At 61.5% G+C, this 11,742-nt stretch overlaps 1 protein-coding gene across 1 annotated transcript; it reads left to right on the top strand.

Moving 5' to 3' along the window:
- The first annotated feature begins 1,637 nt into the window (after positions 1-1,637).
- On the top strand, positions 1,638-11,509 carry TLE3 (TLE family member 3, transcriptional corepressor). Its single transcript, XM_086620552.1, is given in 17 exon segments — positions 1,638-1,887; positions 1,890-1,958; positions 3,312-3,328; positions 5,379-5,400; positions 5,403-5,497; positions 5,778-5,828; positions 6,007-6,162; positions 6,313-6,445; positions 6,732-6,913; positions 7,562-7,638; positions 7,847-8,096; positions 8,187-8,327; positions 8,329-8,435; positions 8,766-8,913; positions 10,437-10,587; positions 11,014-11,090; positions 11,341-11,509. Coding segments are annotated over 17 exon segments (2,034 nt in total). The 3' UTR covers positions 11,449-11,509.
- The last annotated feature ends 233 nt before the right edge of the window (positions 11,510-11,742 follow it).

An 11,742-nucleotide genomic window follows, 5' to 3' on the forward strand; every position in this document is an offset into this window, starting at 1 on the left:
TTTTTAAGTGCACCTCCCGTGTGCAACAGGGTCGAGCTGTGCCCTGCGCAAAGCTGAGCGCAGGACCCTGCGGGTTAAACCCACTCCTGCACTTTGGTGAGCTGGGGGGGGCTGTGCCGCAGGGGCTGGTGCTCCCTGTGGGGCTGTGCTGGGGTGTCACACACCCCCCACCCCTGTCGGGCTGTGCTGAGGTCACCCCAGTGCTGCAGAGCATGAGCTGGTTCAGGGGCACCTGGGTGATGTGTACCCATCCCCTTGCAGCGCTGGGGAAGATGTGCTGGAAATCTCCTTGGTGGGAGTGTTGGAAACGTGGGGTCCCCCGTACCTGGGAGGTAATTTTGGTGTATTCCCACTGCTGAGCTGTGTGGGATGGCGTGGCCACAGCTCCCTGGCTGGCGTGATGCGGGGCTGGGACTGAGCCCCTTGCAGGAAGGACCCTCCCCTCCTTTCCGTCCGTGCCCCTCGGGGTGCCCGGCGCAGGGGTGCGGGGTGGTGCTGCACCCGCTCACCGTGCCATGGCATCCCCCTCCACACACGGCCCGGCTCGCTGGGAAGCTGCTGGCTCTGCTGCTGGCTTCTGCTGTGCTCAGTGGCACCAGGAGGGAGAAACCCTGATCTGAGCTGGGCGTGGGGACATGTGGGGGCTCCCCTGCCAGCTCGGGCGTCCCCCCCCAACCCGTGGTTCCCACCAGAGGTCGGTTGCCCAAATGCAGCTTTCACCGGTGGCTGGCTGGGTGCTGCTGGAGGTGGCCGTGGGTGCAGGGCAGGAGGGTTGGAGAGGTGAGCACCAGGTCCCAGCCCCTCCAGGCTGGACCACTGGTGTCCCTGGGGTGGAGGAGCCGCCAGGAGCAGTGATCTGGGGCTCTGGGATGTGGCACCACTGCCAGGTAGCCAGCAGCTCCGACTTCAGCTGGTGTATTTGAAACAGAAACCTCAGAGGATGTGTTTGAGTTTTTTCCTTTCCTCCCCCCCCCGCCCCCGCCAAAGCTGTAGTCGAGCTTTTTCCAGCTAAAACCAAGCACATCATTCCCACAGCTGGATGTGTGTGCTGGGATGGCCGGGGCTGGGGGCTCCCTGGGAAGGTGGGGGGCAGCTGGGGGGTGTGGGGGGGGATGATGATGCCCGGCCCCATCCCCAGCCGGTGTTGGAGGGGGCCAGGAGCAGTGGGGTGGCAGGATGGGGCCAAGGTGCTGTGCGGGCCGTTTTCTTCTCACCATCAAGCGCCTTAAAGTTGGTCCTGAGCAAATAAGCAAAACTTAAGTGAAGTTGGGAGGGTCGGGGTGTGCTCGAGCTGTCTCTGGTCTGGTTTTGCAACTGGTGCTCCAGCCAGAGCCGCATTCTGCCTCCTGGGTGGCATCTCTGTGGGGTTTGTTTTTTTGCTTAATATCTACTGAAAAGCAAAGCCAGCCAAGTCTGCAGCAGTGTTGTGAATTACCTTGAATGAAGGATGACTCTGGCAGCACGGCCCCGGCTGTGTGTGCCGCATGTGCGCTCGTGCCACCCGGCCGTGGTGTGGGCAGCTGCAGTGGGATTGTGCCCAGGGCTGTGCACGGGGCACCCTCCGTCCTTCCTGCTAACGGGGCTTCTCCTTCCAGGCAGCTGAGTGGGGCGGCTCCCCGGGGCATCGCCCCGGTGTGATGCCAGGCGTGCCCTGTCCTGGCACTGCTCCCACCACCGCGCTGCTGCTCGATGCCTCCGAATCCCCCACCCCGGCCCCACTGCCCCCTCCCGGCTCACTGGTGGTTTCATTGCAGCAGCAGCAGCTCCAGGCCCAGCACCTCTCCCACGCCGCCCACGGGCCCCCGGTCCAGCTGCCACCACACCCCTCGGGCCTGCAGCCGCCAGGCATCCCGCCGGTCACTGGCAGCAGCTCGGGGCTGCTGGCGCTCGCGCCCTGGGGAGCCAGGCACACCTCGCTGTCAAGGACGAGAAGAACCACCACGACCTGGACCACAGAGGTGAGAGCGAGGGGCTGGGTCCATACCGTCCCACCCCAGTGTGAGAAGTGCCCTGGTCTGGGCATGGCTCTGCTCCCACTGCCCGATCCGTGGGAGTGGGCTTCAGGGGATGGTGGCTTCTGCTTTTAGGGACATGGCTTTCCCTAAGCGATGCACGAGCCCCTTGGCTCAGCCAAAGGAGGTGCTGCCGCTGCTGGCGGATGTTCCCAGGAGCAGCTTCCAGACGATCCTGTAGCTTTTCCTGCTTTCTTGTTCGCTGAGATCAGGATGCTTCCTGGGGGATGGTGGGGTGGTGGCATTGAGGATGCTGAGGCACTGGCACAGGTTGCCCAGAGAAGCTGTGGCTGTGCCATCCCTGGCAGTGTTCAAGGCCAGGTTGGATGGGGCTTTGGGCAACCTGGTGTAATGGAAGGTGTCCCTGCCCATGGCAGGGGGGTTGGAACTGGATGATCTTTGAGGTCCCTTCCGACCCAAACTGTTCTGTGATTCCATGATCTGTCAGGGTGAGCTGCTGGCACGTCCCCAAGTTTGCACGCAGGGCTGAGTCCTCGCAGGCTTTGATGGGATCTTGCTGCAGATCCTTAATGACGCAGCAGCCTTCCTCCTCCTCCTCTCCATCACTGTCAGACTTTCAGTGGTCTGGAAACCAGCAATACCCACTGTCAAACTTGCTGGGTTTTTCTTATTAATAGCAATAAGAAAATGTTTTTAGAAAAAAAAGGACGCACGAGTTCAGTTGTAAACCACTGGCATCCAAGATTTTCCACGCAAATCCCACAGCCCATTAAGACGTGAAGATCTGGGATCTTCCCCTAACGTTCCCGTTTGCAGGGCAGTTTTCCAGCAGCCTCACAAAGCTGTTGGGCTCTGCTGGTGGATTTGGGGTGGGTTTTCCCCCCCCGTGGAAGCCAGTGAGGGAAACTATTGGTAGCAATTCTCTGATTGCCTTCATTTTTCTGTGTGGATTCAATTTACCGGGATATCCCAGGAAAAAAAGAATTAATGGCTAAACCACATCCCTGCTGACCTTCTCCTGGGTTCGTGCCTGCGGGTTCGGGAGCTGCAGGCTGACATCGTGGCTTCTGCATTTCAGGACATTTCCCCCTTTTTCTGTGTGCTCTGCCAAGTAAATCGCATCCACAAAAAGAAAGGGGCCGGAGCCGGATGGCTGGGGGACGGGAGTTTTAAGGCAAAGCCCCAGAAAGCCCAGATAGGTTTGGAGTTCAGGCAGGAGGCTGCAGCGAGGAGCTGCTCTGTTGGTTTGTCTGTTTTAAGACTCCCTCTAACTTTATTTTTCTGTCTTCTCTTCACTTTGACCGTGACCTTGCCTCTGACGCTGGCTGCTTCTCAAAGAGCGAGACTCAAGTGCAGTAAGTCCCGTTCCCTCCTTTTTTTTTTATCTCAGTTTCTGATGGCTGCATGTTTTTGTCTTATCTGTTGGGTTTTTTTTTTTTTAAAACAAAGACTCCTGGGAGTGAGCTCCAGGGATGCCTTTTGCACAGGCCCTATTTCATTTTAAAAAAGCAAAAAAAAAAAAAACGCACCAAAAAAACCCACCTTGGCTGGAGGAGCTGCTGGGCTGTCGGCTCCTCGAGGCCGGTGATGAGATGTGATTTAAATCTTTTTGGTTGTCGCAGGGCTTCGAGATTCGGTTTCAATCGACTAAGCCCTGCGCACGAGCGCGGCCGAGTCCGCGGGGCTAAAAATCCTTGGGCGATTAGGAGAGCTGTTTTATTCCCGATCCCTCTTCTATTATCTTGAGTCATCTCATCTGTCGGGATGGGTTTTGGCCATTACACCCTGTTAAGTAGGACTTGGAAGGTCAAGCAGTTAATTAACCAGCGACATAACCGCGGCGCAGGGCGACCAGCACCACCAGCACGGCCAGTTCTGATTTGTGCCCCCGACACCTCGGTGTTAATGGCAGAGGTTTGGTTCTTGTTTTGGCTGGGATGGATGGAGAAGGGCTGGGGATGTATTTTTTTGGTGGGCAGAGGCTGGTAGGAGCCTGGGGGGGGGGTCTGAACCCACCCCCCTCGCTCCTGGGCGTGCAATGCCGCCGGCTCGGGGTGAAACTGGTAGGACAAAGCCCGGCTGAGCTGCGGCTTTGCGGCGATTTCCTGCCACAAATGGGCCTTTGGAGAGCCAGGGGCGGATGGGAGGAAAAATGCTATTAATGGAGGGGGGAGGAGAGGGGAATTGGGCATCATTAACCTGCTCCTTGAGCGGGGAGGGGGCCGTCGGAGACGGGAAGGTTCCCGATCTATAAAATAAACCAGGGGATATTCCCCACGGAGCTTTACCGCGCGCGGTAATCGGGGTTTAGCCGTTCATATTCTCCTGGCCCGGCCTGTGCAATAAAAAATATTTCGTTTCTTGGCGGCGGGCCAGCGGCGGGGCTGGACGGATCGATGCCTCGGAACGCTCGGCGCGGTTCTCTGGGAGCTGCCAGGGTTTTTCAGCCTGACTGCCTGAGAAGAAAGACCCCGGTGTTATCCAGAGCTGCTTGTTGGGCACCGAGGAGGAACACGGACCGCTTTAGTTCTCCCTTTCAGCTGGGGAAGAAAAGGCGGGCGGAGGAGCTTGGGAGAGTCCCTGCCAGGCAGGGCGATGGGCTCTGCCGGGCACGGAACGGCGGGCATTTCTCCTGCTGCTCTGAGAAATTGACTGAAGGGCATCCGCAGGGTGATGCTGGGCTTTTTCCGGCACGCTCAAGGTGTTTCTGTGCTGCCATTCTTGTTCCCGGTGTGCCAAGGGCTTTCCTGGGAACACTGGCATCTCCTGGGCTTTTGCCACTTGAAGCGGGCACTGAAAGCCCCTCCCCGGGCAGAGCTGTGCTGCGGGGCACGGGGCTGTGCCGCTCCCAGTGATGGGGATTTTTCCAGTCGTGTTTCGGGTGCCCCTGGGCTCGGCGGCGCGGTGTCGGCTGGGGCTGGGGTGAAGCGGTTGCTTTGCTTCCCGAATGGACACTGGGGATGAAGCCCCGGTGCTGCTGGTGCCGGAGGAAGATTTTGGGTCCCGTGGGTGCCAGCCCTCGTGCAAAGCCCTTGCCGGGGCCAGGCCCTGGTGCTCCCCTTGGCGGGGCAGAGGATGGTGAAGATGGGGCTGGTTTCGGGGAGCACAGCTCTTCCCTTCTCTGCTGTCACCAGTGGGTCCCAGTGGGTGCTGGGAGCTGCCATAATGGCACACAGCTTCTCCACGGGGCTTTGCCATCCCCAGCCCAGGCTGGACCCTGTCCCCTGCTCCCCAGCGGGGTGGGCTGTGGGTCTCACCCCCCTGTTGGGGTCTGGCAGTCTGGGACAGGGCTGGATGTCGGGCTCGGTGCTGGCTGGAGGGTCTTGGCGGCAGCTTTGAAGCTGCTGCTTGTGTAGTGCCATTTCCTCGGATTTCCGACTTCAAACTTTCCTCCGTTTATCGCAGAATAATTCCGTTTCGCCCTCGGAAAGCTGAGAGCCAGCGAGAAGCACCGCAGCTCCACGGACTACGGCATCGACTCCAAGAAGCGGAAAGCGGAGGAGAAGGACAGCATGAGCCGATATGTGAGTGCCGGGGGGGGTGGTCCAAGGGCTGCCAGGGGACACGGCGACAGGGGGGTGTCCAAGAGCTGCAGGGGGACACGGGGGCACAAGGCACGGGGTGTGCAGCACGCGTTCGGGCAGGACATAGGGTGGGAGAAAGCGAGGTTTGGGCGCAACTTTCCAAACGTGGTGTGGGTGACCTGTGTCCTGCTGCTGGGGGGGGGCTCGGTGCCCCGGGGGGCTGTCCCCCACCCCGGTGTTTGGCAGCTCTCTGCGGGTTGTGACATGCTTTGCGTTTCAGGACAGCGACGGTGACAAGAGCGATGACCTGGTGGTCGATGTCTCCAACGAGGTGAGCCGTGGGGGCTTCGGCAGATTCGCTCCTCTCCCATGGCACGGTGCGGGTTCGGGGGGTTGGGGGTAATGCTTTAGGGGCCCCCCCCAGCGCTGGCCCAATTCCTGCCTGAAAGAGGAGCTGCAGGGAGCCCTCCCCTCTGCTGGGGGTGCCAATGCCATCTCCTGTCTCGCAGGACCCTGCCACCCCCCGGGTCAGCCCAGCCCACTCCCCCCCGGAGAACGGCATAGACAAAGCCCGCGGCTGAAGAAGGGGGACCGCGCCGAACAGCCCGGCCTCGGTCGCCTCCTCCAGCAGCACTCCCTCCTCCAAGACTAAGGACCTGGGCCACGTACGTCCTGCGCGGTGCCGGGGGGGCGGGATGGCCACGATGCTCGCTGGGGCTGGGGGCTTGCCGAGCAGGGATTACAGATGCCAGAGGTTGAACCTCATCCTTTGGGTTTGTGGTTTTTTTTTTTTCCCCCATCCCTTCTCCATCCAGAATGACAAATCGTCGACGCCCGGGCTCAAGTCAAACACTCCGACGCCAAGGAACGACGCTCCCACCCCGGGGACGAGCAGCACCCCAGGGCTGCGGCCGATGCCCGGCAAGCCGACTGGCATGGACCCCCTGGGTGGGTACCTGGTCCCCTGGGTGGGTGCTGGTGCCCTGTGGTCCCTGGTGCCCCCTCTCTGCTGCTGCCCCTCCACTGGGGGCACAGCAGCTTAGGGGCAGGGGTGTCAGGCTTATTGGGGACCTAATCCAGCTCAGGACAGGGGTGCCAGTGGCTCGGGTGGTCCCATGCCAGAGGTGGGGTGAGGAGGGGGAGCTGCAGCCATTACACATCCTCCTCTGGGGCGGGTGGGGCTGGATGCCAGTGGGCTCCATCCCCCCCGACCGTGTCCTCACCCCTCCCGCAGCCTCGGCCCTGCGGACGCCCATCTCCATCGCGGGCTCCTACGCGGCGCCCTTCGCCATGATGGGGCACCACGAGATGAACGGCTCGCTCACCAGCCCCGGCGCCTACGCGGGGCTCCACAACATCCCCCCGCAGATGAGCGCCGCGGCCGCCGCCGCCGCCGCCTACGGCCGGTCGCCAATGGTGAGCTTTGGAGCCGTACGTAGCACTTTTAGCTCCTTTTCTCGGTCCCGGTGGGCTGGGGGGTGCGGGGAGGGTTGGGGGGGGGGGGGTGTAGGGGGATGGTCCCTGTGTTTGCTGTGAAACTGGGGCTCCTCACCGGCTGCGTTTGAATGAGCCACTGTGGGAAGGTGCTGGGCGCGGGGGTGCTTCCCCACGGGGTGATGCGCGTGTGCCGCTACGTTGGGGTTTGTCCTTCGCCCCGTGCGTGGGACGCACCCGCAGTGCAGACCCCCTCCCCTCACTCTTGCTGAACACTCAGTCGTTCACTCTAAGGCTAAAGACAGTCAAATAAGGAGCGCAGCGCTGCTGTTCGTGCAGAGATGGGGCTTTCTGCACCTGGGGGGCTGGCTGTAACTTGGATGCTCCTGCCCTGGGGCTCGGGACCGGGATGGGGAGGGTGAGCGTGTCCCACGCTGGTCCTTCAACCACAAACCTTTGGCTGATTCCTCAGTCCTTCCCCTTTCTGCCAGGGGGGAACGTAAGGATGAGCTATTGAGCAGCAAGGGAAAAGAGGGACCCACCAAGCGTCCCTGGGCTCGGGGGTGGGAAGGTGTTTGCTGGCGTGCCTGGCTCGTGCCTGGCCTTACCCGCGTCCACGTCTCTTGGCAGGTTGGCTTTGACCCGCACCCGCCCATGAGAGCCCCCGGGCTGCCCTCCAGCCTGGCATCCATCCCTGGAGGGAAGCCGTAAGCCCTTCTTGCTCCTTTTGTGCACGGGGTGGGGGTGACCGTGGGGCTTCCCCCGGGGCTGGGTCCGGCCAAGCCCCCGGAGAGCAGCGGTGGCCTCCGGCCCTCGGCAAGGCACCACCTGGCAGCCGGGTCACGATGCCACCCGGGCCCCCCTTCCCTGTGTATCTCCGGGGCTGACCCCCCGTGTTTGCCATCCCCCTGGCAGAGCCTACTCCTTCCACGTCAGCGCCGACGGGCAGATGCAGCCGGTGCCCTTTCCCCATGACGCGCTGGCGGGTCCCGGCATCCCGCGGCACGCCCGGCAGATCAACACGCTGAGCCACGGCGAGGTGGTGTGCGCCGTCACCATCAGCAACCCCACCAGGCACGTCTACACGGGGGGCAAGGGCTGCGTCAAGATCTGGGACATCAGCCAGCCGGGCAGCAAGAGCCCCATCTCCCAGCTGGACTGCCTGGTAAGGGGGCTCGTCCCCACCGCTCTCCCCCCTCTGTAATGCCACAAATTGTTCTTCGTCCCCCCCCCATAACGTCTCTGCCCCCTCCAGAACAGGGATAACTACATCCGCTCCTGCAAGCTGCTCCCCGACGGCCGCACGCTGATCGTGGGGGGGGAGGCCAGCACCCTCACCATCTGGGACCTGGCCTCCCCCACGCCCCGCATCAAGGCCGAGCTCACCTCCTCCGCGCCCCGCCTGCTACGCCCTGGCCATCAGCCCCGACGCCAAAGTCTGCTTCTCCTGCTGCAGCGACGGCAACATCGCCGTCTGGGACCTGCACAACCAGACCCTCGTCAGGTGAGCCGGCGGCACCGCGGGCTGCTCCGCTCCCTCATCGGCGGCGTTCTGGCAGTGTGCTGGCACGGGGACCTCGGGGGTGCTGTTTGAGGGCTGTCTGGTCATGCTTTGGCTGTGGGCGAGCCTGGCAGCTCGGCCGGGCTGGTGCCCCTTGGCAGAGGGTGCTCCCTGGAGCAGGTTTCCAGGCGTGCTCGGTGCAGGGAAGCCTTGGAAGAGCAGCCGGAGCACCAGCTCCCTTGAAACAACCTACGTGCCCTCTCTAGCATTCCCCTTGAGCATTCATTTGGTGGTTTTGATTTTTTTTATTTTTTTTTTTTTTTTAATTTAAAGGCAGTTCCAAGGCCACACGGACGGCGCCAGCTGCATAGATATCTCGCACGACGGTACGAAGTTGTGGACGGGGGGTCTGGACAACACGGTGCGTTCCTGGGACCTGCGGGAAGGGCGGCAGCTCCAGCAGCACGACTTCACCTCCCAGGTGAGAGCGGGGTGCCCTCGGCCCTGGGATGGGGGAAAAATGGCCTGGCCTCATCGTGGAGACCCCATGCAGGGGTTTATCCCTCCAGCTCGGCACTGGCTCGTGTGTGGCCGTGGGAGAGGGGGTCAGACTCAGCATAGGGCTGTCCCGGCTGCTCCAGGTGTATCCCAGGAGGGTTCCAGGCAGTACGAGCTGTGGGGCTCCCCTGGCTCTTGTTCCAGCTTCTCTTTCATTGCTTTTTCATCCACTGCAAGACTGGGTACCAGTGAGCAAGTGCTTGCCAAGGGGGGGTGCCCATGGGCAGCGCGGGCTGGCACTGGGTGCCCCGCGGGTGGGGTGGCCACAGGGCTCAGGCACTTGCCTCCTCCTGCAGACCCTCCCAGAGCCCTTCTCCAAAGGAGTGGAGCTGGGACTTGTGTCCTCTTGGCAAGTGCAGCCATCTCCGTGGGGCTGGAGCCGCCCTGGTGTCCACAGGTCTCATGCGGCTGCTCCAAACATGTGGATGGGCCTCTCCAAATCCTGCTGGGCCTCTTTGGGGCTGGCAGCAGCCTCCACCAGTGCCCTACGCTGGTGAAACTGGAGTTGTGTGATCAGGGTCCACAAAGGCAGCAGCTTGGCCGAGGTCCCTGCTGTGTCCCAGCTACTGACCCCATGGCACTGGCGTGGAGACTTTCCACTGCTTCAACGCTCACCGTTGTAGAATCATAGAAAGGTTTGGGTTGGAAATGACCTTCAAGACCATCCAGTTCCAACCCCCCTGCCATGGGCAGGAACACCTTCCACTACACCAGCTTGCTCAAAGCCTCATCCAACCTGGCCTGGAACACTGCCAGGGATGGGGCAGCCACAGCCTCTCTGGGCAACCTGTGCCAGTGCCTCACCACCCTCAGAGGGAAGAATTTCTTCCTTAGATCCCATCGAAATCTCCCCTCTTTCAGTTTAAATCCATTGCCCTGTGTCCTGTCACTCCATGCCCTTGTCCAAAGCCCCTCTCCAGCTTTCCTGTAGCCCCTTTAGGCACTGGAAGGTGCTGGAAGGTCTCCCCAGAGCCTTCTGTTCTCCAGGCTGAACAGCCCCAACTCTCTCAGCCTGTCTCCAGAGCAGAGATGCTCCAGCCCTCGCATCATCTCCGTGGCCTCCTCTGGACCCGCTCCAACAGCTCCATGTGCTTCTTGTGTTGGAGCTTGTTATCATGTCCTTCTTGTCACGGATCTGGGCATCCAGAAGCCGTGCCACCGCAGTTTCCAGCCCATGAGTAGCTGTGGCTTAGAGCTTATTTATTCTCGCTGCCTTCCGAGCCAAGTTTTCCTCTTGGAGAACGCCAGGAAGGAACTTTCTGTGCAAAGACAGAAGCTCTGTCCCTGCAGGAAGCTGCGTTTCAGCCTTGTTAAAATCACCCAGGGGGTCACCCCCGGCTCAGCTCGTGGCCAGGGAATCGCTGGAGACATGGAGGTGGCTGGTGCCTGCTCGGGCAGGGGGGCTGCAGCCCCCCCCTCACCCTGAGCACCCCTCCGTACCCGCAGATCTTCTCGCTGGGGTACTGCCCGACGGGCGAGTGGCTGGCGGTGGGCATGGAGAGCAGCAACGTGGAAGTGCTGCACCACACCAAACCCGACAAGTACCAGCTGCACCTCCACGAGAGCTGCGTCCTCTCCCTCAAGTTCGCCTACTGCGGTAAGCGGCCCCGGCGCGGGGCTCGGCTCCCCGGGCCCCTCCAGTGATGGTTGGGCACGGGCACCACGGCGGGAAGGGACGGCGTGAGGGATGGTGGTGGTGAGGGGGTGCTGAGCACAGCGGCTTCCGGCAGGATCCATCCCATGGATGGTGCCATTGGGTGTTATCCCCATAAAACCATCCTGGTTGCGGTTGGCTAGCCGGGGGCCTGGCATGTGCAAGTCCCGAGCCATCGGCAGAGATGCTGGGGTTGAGCATCTCTGGGACATGCCCAGGTTTTCCAGTTCCTGCAAAATCTCCCAATTTCTGAGGGTAAACAGCCGGAAGGGACCGGGACAGTCTGGCCAGTGGCTCCGGTGCCGCTGGTGGCGGGGTGGGAGGTGGGCAGGAGGTGTTGGCTGCTGACACCGTGTCTCCTGGGCACAGGGAAATGGTTCGTGAGCACCGGCAAAGACAACCTGCTCAACGCCTGGAGAACGCCCTACGGAGCCAGCATCTTCCAGGTGGGAGGCTGCGTCTCGCGGGGCGGGGGGTGGGCTGCAGCTGGACCCCCTCCCCTCTTGGCATCACACTGGCGGACTGCCAGTCCCGGCGAGGGGGGGATATCCTTTTGGGGTGGCCGGATTTGGTACCCGGGATGCGGTGATGCCACTGGGCACCGATGCTGCTCAGTGAAACGCGGCTGCGGCAGCTTTGGGGAAACCAAACTGATGGTTTGGCTTTTTTTTTCCCTTCCCTCCCTCTTTTTTCCAGTCCAAGGAATCCTCGTCCGTCTTAAGTTGCGACATTTCAGCGGATGACAAGTACATCGTCACGGGCTCTGGGGACAAGAAGGCCACAGTCTACGAGGTCATCTACTAAGGGCGGATTTTCTGGCAGGGCTGGCGGCTCCCAGCACCGGCGGCGGCGGCACTGGGGCAGCTGGCGGGGAGCGGCTGGGGGGGCTGCTGCGGGGCAGCCCCCAGGGCTCGGCCACGCTCCCGGGGCCGGCACCCAATACACACGGATTTATTTGGAGGTCTGCAAATATGGCACACATTGAAGCCCTAAAACGGATTTTTTTTTTTGTTTGGTTTTAGGGTTTGGGGGTTTATTTTGAACTTTTTTTTTTTTTTGGTTTTCTGGTTCTTTCCATCTGCGCTTTGGTGGCACTAT

Source organism: Tauraco erythrolophus, chromosome 14, assembly GCF_009769465.1.
Source record: "Tauraco erythrolophus isolate bTauEry1 chromosome 14, bTauEry1.pri, whole genome shotgun sequence".
Taxonomy (NCBI): Eukaryota; Metazoa; Chordata; class Aves; order Musophagiformes; family Musophagidae; genus Tauraco; species Tauraco erythrolophus.